This window comes from Athene noctua, chromosome 1 (genome assembly GCF_965140245.1).
Source record: "Athene noctua chromosome 1, bAthNoc1.hap1.1, whole genome shotgun sequence".
NCBI classification, from domain to species: domain Eukaryota; kingdom Metazoa; phylum Chordata; class Aves; order Strigiformes; family Strigidae; genus Athene; species Athene noctua.
This window is the reverse complement of record NC_134037.1, coordinates 198665307-198681299: the sequence shown is the minus strand read 5'-3', so window position 1 is coordinate 198681299 and position 15993 is coordinate 198665307. Positions and strand designations below refer to the sequence as shown.

Sequence of the window (15993 nt, the reverse complement as noted above, 5' to 3'; positions counted from 1 at the left end):
CACACTAAAAAAATGTTTCCCCTCATACATGGTACCTGTGTTTTCCCTTATGAATTATGTCCTCATCAGTTAGTGGGTAAAATAAAACCCAGCTCTCAAAGATGGGGAAAAAATGTTTTATTTCCTTTAAAAATAATTAAAAAAACCCTAAACTACTGTCCAGCTGCTATGGACAAAGTTATGTTGTATCACCCCTAAACAGAACTCCCACTGTAGTAACACTTAAAATAATGGATCCTGTGGCAGTATTTTCCCCAGAAGCAGAATAAAACAGAGTATGGATAAGTTACTTAGATATGCTTTTGTTCATCATAACAAAATTGAAACAAATGTTACCAGAATTAAAAAAACCAAACCCATCTGTGGGCACCTACAGACAAAAATCAACACATTTATTTAAACCTGTAAGTATCACTGACACAGTAAAGCTTTTGCTGTCAAGCACTTCTCTAGGTTTTTAGAGAAAGCCTGAAGGGAGTATTTAATACCAGCAAGGTTATTGAAGAGACTTTAAAACAATGGGAACTATGAAAGAAAACACTTCCATTCTGAGCACAAGTAACAAAGGATGATACTCTCTCCTTTGAAAGATAAATACAGAAATACTAACACAAAGTCCTTTGTAAGAGCTTTAAAGTAGTTTGGAAGGAATTTGGAATGCTTTGCTTTATTTCCTCATGAAATACTTTGAATGATGTAGAAAGCCTGCAGAAACTATCACTGAAAAGTTAGCATTTAATTCCAATGCACTTTGTAACACTGGCAGCCTTGGTCATTCTGGGAAAGGAGCCACAAACAGTTCCTGGTATTCCAGTCCTGGACACGAACCAGGTCATTTACAGTGTTCTCAGGGTGATTAGGAGCAGCTCCACTGGGTAAGCTGAGCATCTGAAAAGTACTTGCATGGATAAGACGCAATACTCAACACACTGTTGACAGCGGAGGAAACGGGTTCTGCTTACTGACCACAAGCTTTTGATGCTGATGAGATATATAGCCTTTAATGTGACCCTGGCAGACGGAGAAAAAGACAGCGTTAGTACTGGAAGCTGGTAACACAAGGCCTATAATCTCCCGCTGTCTTCAGACTACATCAAGCAAAGCTATGTGTGTATACTCAACACCACTGCACTACCGTACTTAATACCTATAAGGATCCAATTTATGTAAGTGGGTCAACTCACAGAGTAAGCAGAAAGTTGGAACCATAACCATGTTTGCATACTAACGGTGCTGTCAGGCTGAGCAGCTGTTGCCAGGGCCCTCTACTGGTCTGCTTACAGTTCCTTGAAGAGACAAGAGTTCTACACAACTGTTTCTAAATTTACACTTGCTTACTTTAAAATTAGGATTTTAATTAATCGCTATTCCCTACCTAACAAACCAGTACTTCCTTTTCAGACACAGTGTTGTAACACCAAAAGAAATCTTCCAGTGACATAATCCCACCCTCTGTTACTCTTAGACCACACCAAATAATGTTTCAGAAACAGAGAAGTGGTTCATTTTCTTGCTGACACTGCAGTGCTGCTCCAAAACCTCAGATTTATTAGAAATCTCTAGACTTCAAGCCTTTATCTGCTCATGAGTAGCTGAGATCCACTTAAAGACAAAATGAGAAATAAATCCAGAGATCTGTTTTTTAATTTTTTCGCATGTCAGATTGGCAAGAGTCTCCTACTTCAAATGCAGAAGAAGTAGTCTCTTTTTCGTCCCAGTTTCTGTGTTTTTAAATCAGTATTTACGCATATATAGCAATGTTGGTACTGGATTTGTAATGAAAAATTCAACATTGATTTTAACTGATTCCTGCAAAGCAGGCAGGAACTAGAGGAAGCCTTCAGGGCAAATGAAAACATTTCACTTTGGGCACAAGTGAATCAACTTTCTTACACAAGAAAACCTGGAACTACTGATATGTTTTGCTGAAATAAATTTTTACTATCTACCTAGTATTTTTTACTGTCTGAAGCCTGGAAGGACCAAACATGTGGTAAGCACATACCATATATATAAGATTAGCTAAAATGCACTGGACTTCATCAATATCCACATCATCTACTTGCATGAATTTCAGGGCAAACAGAAAGGCATCTAGAGATAGCTGATGGGTTTTGAGTAGTAAATATCTGAAAGAAACAACAGGAAAAAAATCTGTTATTGAGAAGCAATCACTTAAGAGTTCTGGTTCTTAGAAAAATGGCCTTTCTACAATAAATTTACTTTAACAGGAATTCAGCTCTCAGAGAGAACTAATGAGCATATATGGTTCTATCTCAGTCCTAGGTGAGACCATATTAAATCTGCTTTTGCAAAAATGTAGGGTTTGTTATGCTTACACTTTCTTAAAGAGATTTCTGTACGTGATGATTTTCAGCTTCTCAAGGATAAGAAAGATTCCACATCGAATAAAGAAGGTCTCATGCTTTGTCAGAGCATCATTCAGTAGGAGAAGATTGCCTTCACTACAAGGATGAAGAAATGAAAACATGAGAACTGGTCTCACCCAAATGAGAAAAGAAATTGACTTGGTAGGAATATCCCTCCCCTCCTTCCTCAATCATCCCAAATAAATAATTTCACTTAATACTTTTTGATCTAACACAATGCAATGAAACAATCATCATACCTCACAGCCTTTGTTACTTCAGCAAACTGCATAAGGTCATACTTTTTTAAGAGCTGAACTGTTGGCATATGGCCCTGAAAAATAAATGGTTTCCAAATTTTCCAGGGTAAAGTCAATTGCATTTAAAATATAATCTAGTAAGCTATAAAAACATTTGTTAGAGAAAAAGACAAATGTTTAACCACTTCTTTTTTCCCTACAGAATATGAGAATAAGAGTACTTGTAAGATGATAGCTCAACTCACAATAATTATTTATCATGGTTTAGGGAGTCTCAGTATTTCTTAATGTTGCGGAACCGTAATACTTCTAAAATCAGGATCCTGTGACATGAGGCCTATGCAGGTCCAAATTTTATGTCATGGCTGTATGATCTAATCTGCAAACAGAACAACTACAGGAATCCCAAGCATTACTAATAATATAAGCAGTGCTTCAGCACTGTCAAGTGCTAGCTCAGTCTGTACCATGTTTTTTATTCGCTACGCCTCTGTGCAGAAATAAAAATGTACTCTCAAAAAACAAACCCAAACACACACACACAAAAAAGAGAGAAATTTAAATTTAAAGAAACATAATTAATTCTCACTGCTAGATCAGGTAAGACTGAACCACCTTCACTATCACAAGGAAACTTTGGTTTTTTCCCCCTGCACAGCAGAGATCAGATTGCACACTGACTTGGGTCAGACTTTAAATTTAGTTACCATCATGCTATGCTGTTGGTAACTCGTTTCCTGTTCAGAGGATTAGCTGAGAGCAGGACTCAGCTGCATGTTTACTGAGAGCTGCTAGGAATAAAAAAAAAAAAATCCAAGCTCTTTTAGTACAGTTTAAGGTTAGTGCTAATGTTTGGGCTCCAATTAGAAAAAAGCAACTGTAAAACCAATGACCTTCATCTAAATTCTTTAGTGTCTCTTGTATGCTAGAACTGCTCCTGAAAAGCCACAGTAATTCTAGGTGCTAATGGACCCAACCAGTTTAAGGCACCCAGTCAGGACTGGGACAAAGTTTTTAGGAAGACTGTTAGTTTTCCTTTATCAACCCTTCCACTGATTGATCTGAGTAAAGAAAGTCAATAATCAAAAAATGAAAACCAGAAGCCAATTATCACACCTACTAGGGTTTCCCTTTACCCAGCTGACACTGCAAGGGACAGGAAAGGGAGCACTGAATGGAAAAGGGAGGATGGTCATAAACAGGCTGAGGCAAAGGTGACAGATGCAAACTCACAGAAGCAGGTGATAACAACATTCTCCATGGGTAACTTCGATAATAGGTCCAGAAACGGGAAACTCTTAAAATCTAGTTCCTGTCCCCTCAGTTACACTGAATTAGTTGTTAGCATAACCCCACTAACTCAGGGATACTCAAATGCTAGCACAGGATTTGGAACAAGAGGCACAGATGCGCTTAATTCTTTTAGTAGAAAGATGAAATGATCAAGTAGTTACCAGTCTTCACTGATTTGTTCAAAACCAAAATGCTCTACTTCATGACCCTTCTAACATGCTTCCGATGGACAAATGTAAAAGGTGCAAATAGAAAACCCAAAGATAGGAATCTTTTCTCTCCTGTCACAACACCCCCCCCAACATTCTTCAGCCATCTGTTTGCAGATCATCCTTCACTTTACTAGGTGAAAGAAGCAGACAGATTTGTGCTGGTGAATCCACACATTTCCTGGCCCATCTGTGCAGCTCATCACCAGACACACTGGCACAGATCTGGCACTCAGCTACATGACAGAAGTTACACTGTGAAGTGCTTCTCCAAAGAACTCAAAGTTATCTTCATTACAGAAGCAACCTCAGGTTGTACCTTTAGGAGGGGTGGGATGAAGGTAGGGGGAAAAGAGAGTGGGGTTTTGGTTTGGTTGGTTTGGTTACCCTGTCCCCCCTTTCTCCTTTCCCGTGTTGCTATAAATCACAATTCAACATGTTTTGTCCTCACACAACAAACTGTGCATATACTGGCTCTTATGGGGGTCAGACACAGATAGCCTCTGAATTCCAATAAGGGGAAAACAAGAACAATACTGAGCATCAGTTTGGCTATCTGACCCCAAGAAATTATTCAGAAGAGTAACATCTACTCACCAATAACATTTTTACTGGCAGCAGGTAGATCAAAATCATTCTTTTGTTCTTCTGGCTTGAGCGGTGACAGTGCTCAAAGGCAAATGACAGATACTCTTCAGCTGCAGACACAAATAAGAGTGCTAGTAACTTAAGTCAACAACAAAAATGGATTAAAACTGTAACCCAAATTCTGTGCTCAGTGTCCATCTCTAGCTTGAACACATGGTATTTGAAATTATATAAACCAGAATCACACCAATCAAAATACATTAAGAGAAATGCTCTAAGAGTTACTGGGAGATTCACAGAAAATACTAAGTATTACCAGAAAAATAAGCCTTCCTTCAGAAAGTCAAAACTTGTCAAGGTCTAGATGCCAGAGGTGACAGTTACAAGCAACACTGGAATTTTCAACTCATTTCAGTAATATTATCGTGCTACTATTACAGGAAGGGAGAATCTCAAGAAGCGCTGATGAAACAGAACTTTTATTTTCTAAATTCACAGATTAGGTTCTTCAGTGGATGTAAGCTGCATGTGACACATGCATCTGCTGAGCTGCAGAAACGTTAACAGTGAGATCACGCAGCATGACAACATGAAAATATCTCATTGGTTTTCACCAAGAGAGAAAAATTACAAGCCTGACAGGCAGAAGACACCGTTTAGAGTAAGAAAACCAGCTCCAGAATAGATTTTGGTCAGGGGCTTCAGTTAGTGATAAAAGATGTATACCTTAGCTCTAGAAGCATTTCTATTAGTGAACCTATTAGAAACCTCAGAAATTAGCTTTCTACATCTTCCAAAATCAAGGTACTGAGAAACTAATTCTGCAGTACAGTTTGCTGAAGATTCCCTACATGGCATACAGCAACTTGAAAAAGACGAGAGATCCACAAAGCCTCCTTTGTGAAACCTTTTACAAACCTATTCTTTTGGATGCTCATACATTTTATTATGCACACACATAATGTGTAAGACTACAGAAAACTTCACTGACATAAATATTCTAAAATTGAGCATGTATTACAATTAGAAGTGTCATGTAATCTCATCTCTGATCTGCCTCAGCCAGTGGGCCTCAGATCTTTCAGCATAACTTTTCCTTTGATCAATGCAAACACAACAGCACCTTCTAGGCACATTTTGAGTCACACACACACAACATCAGACAGATTTCACACCCAACAGCAAGACTTTAAATCTCTCTTACTAGCACATAATACCTTGCTTAAAGTCACTGTCAAACATGGCTTTGCGTCCAACATAATATCTGTATGTAACTCGCTGTGCCATACTATATTCGTCCTTCAGATTTGAGCTGTCAATTGCTCTAATTAAGGGCTTACATAAATGGAGCTTGTTGATCTGTTAAAAAAAAAATAATTGCATTTTACTCAGTGTAGATAGATAGTATCATATAAAAAAGGGTGGGGTTGACTAAAAATACAAAAACCAAAACACAGCTTACCAGACTTGAACCCTACCTTAAAATAAATTTTAAACAGCTGATTCACGAGAAACAACATGCCCCACTTCTTGGAATCTTCAATGCCTGCTCGACTGTCGTAAGAACAAAAAAAAGGAAAAAACCTACTGAGAAAGTACCGAGCAGTGTAAGAAAATGACAACTTTGTCCTTATGGTAAACTCCCCCCATATATATTTTATTTATTTTTAGGGTAAAAACAGGTGTCTGAAAATAAAAGTCAAGGCCAAACTCTTTGTCTTAAACCATATGAGCACTGTCAAAACAGAGCATGTGTTCTTATCTTAAATTTAAACAATTCTGCTACATTTCTTCTCGAGATAACAAAAAGATGTCATGCAAAATGTTATTCGTCTACATTAGTGCCCTCACTCCAGTCTGCAGATAACAGATACACTAGCATAGCAGTTTCTTATAATATTCAAGGTGAAACAAAGGTGGAAAAAAAAGCATTTTCTCCACTTCAGAAGTATTACAATTCCTAAGACCGGAAACCAGAGAATAACCTCTTTTCCATCTAATCATAATGAAGCTAACTTCACAACTGAACAGGGCAAAAAATCATTAATCTTTTCCAAGAAACAGGGACATAATCAGTCCCTCCCAACAACATCTGCTAGGAATGTGGAACCTGAAGGGAGGCTTCACCAGCTGTAGTTAGCAGTCAAAAGAGAACAGACTATAAATGAGAGGAAGTGAGCCTCAGAAGTGTTCATTCTTACCCAGAATATGGTCTTAGTGAGTGGAAAAATCTTATGTAAAGTTAATTAAGTTCTTAGTTTAATAGTGCAAATTCTACAGAGGATCTTTCACTTACGTGTCACTGGCACAGACTCGAAAACAGCTCATCAGCAGTTCTGCTGCTTTTTCCAACATGTCGCCAACTTTGCTCTTCCCTTTCTTCACTAGCTGTTGATCTGCCTATTGTTACATAGCAAGAAATAATATGTAATACTACATCCTGGTTCTCTGGCTTCGGAAACAAGTTTAGTTCCTTAATACAGCATTTTATAAAGTAGCGTAGCAATAGATTTGTCATGCCTGCTGCTATCCTCCAAATCTAGAAGGCAGTCAAGCTTACAGAACAGAAGAAAACACTCAAAGAGGCTCCTGAATGTGTACCAAACCTAATGCACGGGGGGACAGTCCTCTGAGAACAGCACTGAGTGCTATTACCTTTAGCGCCACTAAACTTAATGGAGCTCTCAGAAACCTAAATTCAGGATCATGTGATAGCCAAACTGGAGCATTAACACTTCAATGCAAGTTTTCAGAGAACAAAAGTCTGGCAAAAAAATGTATTTTGAACAAAAGCAAACTAAAATGATTCCACAGTTATGGAGTTTGAGTTTTAGAATTTATAATTAAGCTTCTCATCACAGCCACAAAGGCTAGATTTCTAAATCATAATCAACATTTTCTAGTAGTAACACACACTGCTAGGTCCTGAGACTCTCAGAAGAAAAGGAAAACATATGTTACAGTGGCAAGAGAAAAAAAAATGAGTTGCCAACACATGGGAAAGATTCACGCACTGATTAATTCAGAACTCGATAAAAGAAAAGTGGGGGGAAAAAACCAGTGAGAAGATATTTACTATGTACTTTCTAAAAAGTTTTATTATAAAGCTTGCATTCTCACTAGCTGAAATATAAAGAAAATAAATGGAAATGCATCCTTTTTCTGCAGAAGTGTTCTCTGTATCCATATTGTTTGAACCTACTAACTAACATTAGAAGAGTTCAAACATTTCCATCATGACTGATCCCACTTTCCCTTCTCATGCATCTCAGATACATGAAACTGCCTTATTCAGACTGAGAATCAAGACTTGTTACCGAGCAGGCACACACACACACACAAAATATTCTCTGTGTAAGCATGCCAAAGGTGGGCGGGCACAACAAAGTGCTGAGGGGACAAACACTGAAAACATTCTGGATATTGCCAAACTCTAACCTAACCTTAACTCTAGCTTCACCTCTTCAGGTAAAGTGACCAGGAGCAAGATCATGACCCTGCCACTTACTCTGGCATAGCAGTTCTTAACAGATCCCTACACAAGCTAATTCCCTAGCCTGAGAAAAATAATGTAAATTTGGGTGGGTTTTGCTTGTCAGCAGTTGTGTGTGCTCAGCAAGGGCTCCAATGAGCATCAAAGACAGTACACAGAGCTGGAAGAGGGGAAAGGCAGCAAGAACTTCCATCTTCAGATGTGGCAAGTGGTTAGATTAGCTCGGTTGTCTGGGATATCTCCACCCTTATAAAGATATCCATCAAATCTCAAGGATATCCCACAGAAACAGTGAGCTGTGTCACCATGCTACTCTATAAAGACAGCACTTAATCACTTCATATTCTCTAAGCAAGTGCTGTGAGTTGCATGCAGGTCCTCAGAACCTCTCTAGAGTTCAAGCTGCAAATGGGAGGTGGGCAGACTGAGCAACCTAGTTTTTCAATAGGACTGGACAAATTTAGCATGTCAACAAAATCCTAAACAATGAGTTAAACAGTACTGAGCAAAATTAGGCTATGTAATAAAGTCTAAAATATTTCCACTGTGGAAACTCTTAACAGATAAAAGTAATGACGCTGTTAATCAGCTCTACTTACATTATTAGCAAAAATTCGAAGATCAAGGGCTACAGCATACATAATAGGTAAAGCCCTGGAAAAGTAAAACATAGATACTCAGTATGGGCAAACCATGTGTGGTGGTTTAGGCCCTGCCAGGACCAGAGACCACGTTGACGTTGCCCCTCCCCCACCCTCAGCCGGTCAGGCTGGAAGTGAGGCACAATCCCCGGGTTAAAATAAGAAGAAATTTAATACAACAGTGTGATAAACAATCTGAACAATGACAGTAGCAATGATAACAGTGATGAACAGTAATAACAGTAAACAAAAGATATACAGAGAGATACCGCAAATGGTTACAGACAGCTCACTTGTGTGCTCCCCGCCACCAAAGCCACAAAGGAAAAAGTTCCCGTGCTCCCGTGCTGGGACCTGACATCAGCATGGTATGAATAACCACTATGAATAACCCGGCTGGAGATCCCTTCCCCCTTCTCTGCTGGGGAAACTTAACCCTATCCTAGCTGAACCAGGACATCATGTAATAAGTAAGACATGAGAAACAAGCTTTTTTTTTTTTTCTAGTTGGTCATAGAACAAGAAGAATATTCATCCATCTTTAAATAAAGAAGGATGCACTTTTTAAAAGAAAAGGTCTTCAAGATATCAGCATTTCAGAAATCCTACACTGGAGGAAGAATTAATTCTACAACCTTTTTTACTGTAGCTTTGATACGATCTCACCGTTAGGAAAATTCTTCACGTTTTTACTTATGGAACATTCTACATAATTAAGCTCAGATGTTCTAGTTTTTACACTTTTGAACCTAAAAACTCAAACAGGTAGCAAAACCAATTAGGCTGCATTTAGGTGTCCCTGGGGATAAATAAAAACTATAGACATAATTTTAGTTTTACTGCTATGGTATTATACCAGCAAAAGATGAGAGCCTAGTTTTTAGTAGCTCTCTGTAATGTACTCACCAGTTTTCTTCTTTATGTGCCTGAAATGCTCGCAGGAAAGATGTACTGTATTTAGGAAAATTTAAATGCTATTAAATGAAACACAGATTTAAAAAACAGCAGTTAAATGGTACCATATCTTACTACATGAAAGGACAGAAACCAAAAAAGTAGCAAGGAGACGAGGAGCCAGGATGCAATGATGTAGCAGGGAAGAACATGAGCACATCCACATACTCCTTGGTGTGGCAGCAGCAGTAAGATACACTGCCCACTTGGAGAGATAACAGCTTTTTTTATCGGTATATTCCTCTCTAGCCAAGTACAAACTGGGAGGTATATTAATGGATTTGAGGGTCTCCTATACGCTGTAAGAAATTAATTTTCTATTTTAGTGCCAAATGACAGATTCCTTCTTAGTCCTTGTGCTAGTTTGAAAAAAAACTAGTGGGAGACACCAAGTCAGAATAACAATTTAATAAGAAAAAAAATAAATTATAAAGGCAAATAACACTGGGTTAAACTGACAGAGTCAGGATACAACCTGACACCCTGTTAGTCAGGGTGGTGGTAGCAGTCTGGTAGAATGGTGGCTGCAGTCCCCCCGAAGCAGTGATCCCGTAGAGAAAAAAAAATCTGCTCTTCCTCAGAAAAGCCCAGTGGTGGCTGAGTAGCTCCTGTCCTCTGGAAATCCAGTGGAAAAGAGAGATCTGGTATTCAGAATCTCAGGTTATATCCAGGATGGAATGCTGGTTTTCTCCCTCTGGGTGGGGCATCTCACAATGGGATAATGAGTCATGCTGCACGGCATTGATGGGCCATTAGCAGAAAGACAGTCTGGAGGTGGGGGGGGGAAGCAAGGAAACACTGCCCCACCTGATTTCGGCAGCTCATGAGGATGGTAATAGAATACACTGCAACCCAGGACAGTCCTACAGAAAGTTGAAAGGAGAAGAGTTTATTTGGATTTTCATGCTTAAGAACCTAAACAGCTGAAGTGCATTTGGAAGCAGACCACATTCTGTTAGATTTTAAAAGGGGTGAAGATAACTTATTCTACAAGAAGACATATAGTTAATCTGAAAACAATATGCAAGATTTATGGAAAAGGATATTGGACAATAACTGTTTGGCATTTGTAGGCTTCTATAAAGTCATGGTTTCCAACAGCATAAGTACACCTGTCAAACAAAAGGTGCATTAGTGCATCAGAAAATATCATATACGTAAGACAAATCCTTCTTGTTGCCTCTTAACAGGCATAGAGCTTTACTGTTTATTTAAGAGAGATATGGAAATATGATTAAAAATGTTCCTAACAAAGTGGCACAAGTATTTTAACACAGCATTAAGCTTGCTAATCGTAGAAGACTGACTGATCCAAGATGAATGGGGATTTGTTTCTATAATACTTACAGTATCAACTGTAATATGCTAATGCTTATTGAAACTGTCACCAAGATTAGCACAGGTAAAAAAATTTCAAGACTGTTGAAAGTGAACTAAAGACTGTGTTGTTAATGCAGAAATTTTTTCAATATAAGTCTCACAGAATTACTTAGGCCCTAAAGCTATCTTAAAAGTACTTTTATGACTAAAATTCTCTTTTAAAAATATTTCCCTTACTTATTTCACTCTAAATTCTTGTGTAGCTAGTAAATGCAGAGCAAAGGAAATAGCAAGCAGCAAAACCAAAGCTGTGTCAATGACTATATGCAGATAACTGCCAGATACATAAAGCAATCTTTACGTGGAGAGGAAAGAGATCTTTATTTCCTGCAGTTTTAGCATTATTTATGAATAATACCAAGTTTTCTGATGTAAGTCCTTTAAAATAACTAAGTATACTTGAGGATATCCTTCCCCATCCCTGCTGGATGCCTCACAACTGACTTGACATCCTTGGTCCATCTTTACCTTAAGTGGGCTGCAAACATTTCATCATATGGTGGTTCCAAAACTTGTTGACACTTCTCCTCTGGAGATGGAAGCTACGTATAGAACATATCAATGAAACATTAAGGTAACACTCAATGCACCAGACACAGAACATCATATGGATATGCATATATGCCTTTGCTATCTATCAGAACCTTAAGTTATATTAATAATCACATCCAGTGTAACAAATTGCTAGTGTGCACTCTGCCTCCAGAACCCGATTAGAGCTAACCTTCAATAAAAGCATCAGAAATGGATATAGCACTAACAGTGGACCCTTGCTACTACTGGTTTTCTCCTTATAGTCACTTCCACTATGCCACATTACTAACTAATATAGACCTGGCCAGAAGGGACTTCCAAGACTGATTCTATCCATAAAACAATTCAAAGTGGAACACAAAAAGCCACCTGGAGGAAAAAAAACCCAAATCCTTGTACAAATAAAAGGGAAAAAAACCTAAAAGGGGATCCTGCTCTGACCTGTGAAACAGATTTCTGAGGTTTCTCTCCAATGGAAAGGAACCCATATAGAGTGCTAGGAAAACTGAAAGCAAAACAAAAGAAAGGTCAAAAACAGATTCTCACCTGTAGCCTTGGGTTTGCAACATGTGGATGTTTAAATGATACCAATTCTGCACAAAATTGTCCATCTCTGCTGTCAATAGCTTCCTGTACCTACCAAAGAAAACAGCCACATTACAGAATAAAACCAAGCCACGCAACATATTTACACATGACCACAGAAGACACCTTCTTGTTACCGCTGTTCATCCACATCAACACCAACTCAAATGGGAGATTTTAAAGGCTTAAAACTGAATTAATCAATATTGTACTTTCAATACACCTATTTTTCAATAGGGTATCAGGGAGAAGGTAGGAACACTATTATAGTTTTTATTTGTAGGATACAGGCAAACCAGAAAATCCCCAAACAACTTGCATGCGATTAGTACTGTAAAACAGCAGTTGTGAGTAAGATTTGGTTAAGCTTTTTAAAATTCCAGTTGGACTTATGGTCATCAAACATATATGTGAAGGCATAAACAATCTTTCAGTAATGCTTAAAAATGAAGACAAGTAGATTAAACACACAGCTGCCATTCCAAAGGCAATGTCTGATATTAGACTAGCACCTGTACAGAGTATGTCTGAAACCTGCCAGGGCTGTAAATGTTATATTCTGTGGGAGAACTGTTTAATTCTGCCTCTTGCTAAAGGTAACTCCTTGTAAAAAAATAGTGTGTCTGAGCAGCTTATTCTGACATCAAGCTGAAAACTTCTTCAGTTGTGGAAGTAGTTTTAGATATTAATTCTTAAGAGTTCTTTTCCCATTGCTTGTGCTTTATGTGTCATATTTTTGTGTCCTGATGGAAAAAATCTTTTTTTGTTGTATGGAAAGCTTGTATCAAATGGGAAAAATCATAACCTAAAATAGCAAGGGAAGCAGTAAATGAGGGAAAATCAACTCAAACTTTTTCAGAGACTGGTGGTTTTTTTCAAGTCAAGGAGAGATAGTGTTGTGTTTTGAAAGTATTTTTCTTATTAAATGCTAAACGGACTGTCAACTAGACAAGATGGTGACTTTGCAGAGCAGATCACTGTCCTCAGAGATCTCAGATGCTCCATTTTTGAGACGAAAAACCAAACAATTACTCTTTTTGTGCCCCTCACTCAATCGACTTGACTGAAGTGAGTAAGATGATAACAGTGATGGTTCAGAAAGGAGCAGTTAAGAGTGGTCACACTACAGGCTTCACACTGAGGGTTCAGTCCAGCCGGTATCCTTGCGACTGCTCCTGTTTTTCCATCCTCCATGCCATGCATGTTGTTGTCTCTGCATTTCTGTACTCCTTAAATCGCCGAGCTGCATTTGTGCCAGCATACACACACAATCCCACCGTGTTAGTGCTTATGGATGAGTTACTTTGCTATCCATTATATGAGTAACCACCATGCTTTTCAGAAATTCCAGGTATACATCCTTATCACACAGCCAGTATACTTAATACAGACTTAAGAAGCATATTTCTTAACCATATCACACGTTCTAGATTGATTTATTTCTTAAATAAGGTAACATATTTACAGCAAAGAATAATACATTCACATAATCTAACTGGGACCACAAATAAAAAAACTTGCTTACTTGCTGCAAATACTGATTTATGGTGATGTGCGCCATTAAAATAGAAGTCGAAGAGGCAGGAGTCCCAAATAAAACGCAGTTGCATCACATTCTGCGAAAGGAACAGATAAGAGCAAAGAGAGGGTACCTCGCACGCATCCCGTCTCCGCTCCGAGGAAACCCGGGATGACTTTACCGAGCTCCTAGCCGGTGGGCAGCTGCTACCAGCCTACGGGTACTATAACGCAGCCGTGATGAAAGCGGACCCGAGCACAGACACCCGCTGCCCGCCGGGGGGAACAGCGAGCGGAGGAGAAATCCTGGCCACGAAGGCCCCGAGGAAGGCGCAGGGCAGGCAGCGGGAGAGGCAGGAGCGCCGCGGCGGGACGCGGCCCCGCTAGCCCACGAGTGCGCACAGGGACACCCATCCACCCGCGCCCCCCAACTTGTCCCCAGCGGCCCCTCCGCCCCTCACCACCAGCAGCCCCAGCCGGCCCTACCCCACCGCAAACCCACCCTCAAGCCTCGGCGCGGCACTTCCGGCAGCCGGCACAGCGCTTCCGGCAACTTCCGCCGCGCTTCCGGTACCCGGCAAAGCGCGGGGCGCGAGCCAGCTGCCAAAGGGCGCCCGCGCGCCCCACGCTCGAGGGGCAGCGGGAACGACGCCACGAGTCACGTGATACCCTACCAGCCTCCACCAATAGCTGCTGCCGCGCCTCTTTCCCGCCTACCGCGGCGCCCTGGAGGCGTGGCTTTTCCCGCTCTAGCCAATAGGAAAGCGCGGTGGGCGGGACCGAGGGCGTGCGTCAGCGATAAACCTCGTGCGCGGGGGTACCCGCTGCCGCAGCGGGGCCGCGGGAGTGGTCGGTCGGTCGGTCCGTCCCGTTCGCCCTTGTCCTCTCACCGTGTCGGGCGGGCAGGCAGGCAGGCCGGCAGGCAGGCCGGCCGGCCGGCCGGCCGGCCGGCCGGCCGGCCCCGTGTGGTGGGAGTCCCGCGTCGCTTTCCCGGCAGAGCGCCGGAGCTCGCCCAGCCGTCTGCTCTCCCCGCCTGCCGGCTGCGGCCGTGCTCCCGAGAGCCTCCCTGCTCGTGGGGGGACCCTCTCCGGACCTGGGTCTAAAAAGTTAAATCCGACGTTTAACTCCTGAGACTGTTGCTCTTAAAGGCGCTAACGTGAGGCGTGTGGAACCGCGGCCCGTGCAGGCGGGAGGCCCGGGCGTGTCCCGGCTGCGCTGCGGGCTGCCGCTGCCCCTGGCGGGTGAGGAACTGAGGTCAGGGTGGGAAACGCAGCTGCCCCTCGCCTTCTGCTCCGGCCGTCCCGCGGCGCGGTGCCGCTTCGCGCCCGGTACCGACAAACAGAGCCAGGCGAAGCAGGGGGAACCGAGCGGCTGCGAGGCGACGGCGGGGAGCCTCCGCCCGCTGGGCCCCGCGGGGTCTGCCCCGGCCGCCGGCGGGAGCCATCTTGTGAGCGGGGCCGGCGCTGCCCGAGCGCCGGGGCGGGAGCGGGGGGCGGCCCGGACCCGGGCACCGGCCCAGCCCCGCAGCCGGGCTGAAGCGGCGGGGTGTCCCGGGGAGGGCGGTGCGGGCGGGCGGCTGTCGGTGCCTCCCGGCCAGGCGGCACTTGGCAGCCACCGGCGAGCAGGGCCGGCAAGCCGGCGCGGTGGGGGAGGGCGGCTGGGTGGTGGCGGAGGAGGAGGAGGAGGAGGAGAGCGGAGGCGGGGACCAGGCGGCCCCGGCCCAGCCCAGCGCCTTGCCCTGGCCGGACACGGCGCCCGGGGCGGAGATGGCGGACGAGCCCCAGAAGAAGCCGCACTTGTCGGCCTTGGTGGGGCACACCAACGGGCTCACCAAGCCCGCCTCGCTGGCCGCCGCCACCCGCGCCGGGGGAGGAGGAGGGGGAGGCGGAGGCGCGACCGCCTCCTCCAAGAAACTCGTGATCAAGAACTTCAGAGGTGGGTGCGGGCCGGGCCGGGCCCTCTGCCCCGGCAGGTGCGCCCTGCGCCGCCGCCCGGCCCTCTCCCGACCTTTGTTTACCGCCGGCCCGGCCGCTCCGCTCCGCTCCCCGCCCCTTCCCCGCGGCGGGGCCGGGCCGGGCCGGTGGCGAGGGGGCCCCGCCGCTGTCACCCGCCCTGCCGCCTTATCTGGGCGCGGGGAGGCTGCCGCCGGGCTGATAACCCTCCCCGCTG

The 15993-nt window shown here is 43.0% G+C and overlaps 2 protein-coding genes across 7 annotated transcripts in view; one reads left to right on the top strand and one right to left on the bottom strand.

Annotated features, from left to right (window-relative positions):
• Positions 1-114: 114 nt before the first annotated feature.
• On the bottom strand, positions 115-14528 carry PCID2 (PCI domain containing 2). 2 transcript variants are annotated; one of them, XM_074909989.1, is made up of 15 exons: positions 14327-14528; positions 13832-13922; positions 12268-12357; positions 11656-11729; positions 10854-10919; positions 9760-9801; positions 8812-8866; positions 7016-7119; positions 6198-6273; positions 5937-6078; positions 4729-4829; positions 2630-2703; positions 2340-2465; positions 2002-2129; positions 115-1011 (listed from the first exon to the last, which is right to left on the bottom strand). In XM_074909989.1, exons 2-15 carry the CDS (start codon positions 13865-13867, stop codon positions 1001-1003), a joined length of 1125 nt encoding a protein of 374 aa, XP_074766090.1. In that variant the 5' UTR covers positions 13868-13922; positions 14327-14528; the 3' UTR covers positions 115-1000. The 2 variants fall into 2 exon arrangements, with proteins under 2 accessions (XP_074766090.1, XP_074766082.1); XM_074909981.1 differs by having other exon boundaries at positions 119-1011; positions 2006-2129; positions 14327-14520.
• Positions 14529-14776: 248 nt separating this feature from the next.
• Positions 14777-15993, top strand: part of CUL4A (cullin 4A) — a 43169-nt gene continuing 41952 nt past the window's right edge. For 3 of the 5 annotated variants that reach the window (XM_074909925.1, XM_074909915.1, XM_074909906.1), the window contains exon 1: positions 15550-15759. In XM_074909925.1, the coding sequence (XP_074766026.1) occupies positions 15591-15759 (169 nt within the window). In that variant the 5' untranslated portion in view covers positions 15550-15590. Of the gene's footprint in view, positions 15066-15549; positions 15760-15993 lie in introns of those variants that run through there. The other 2 variants (XM_074909934.1, XM_074909943.1) reach the window with 2 other exon arrangements.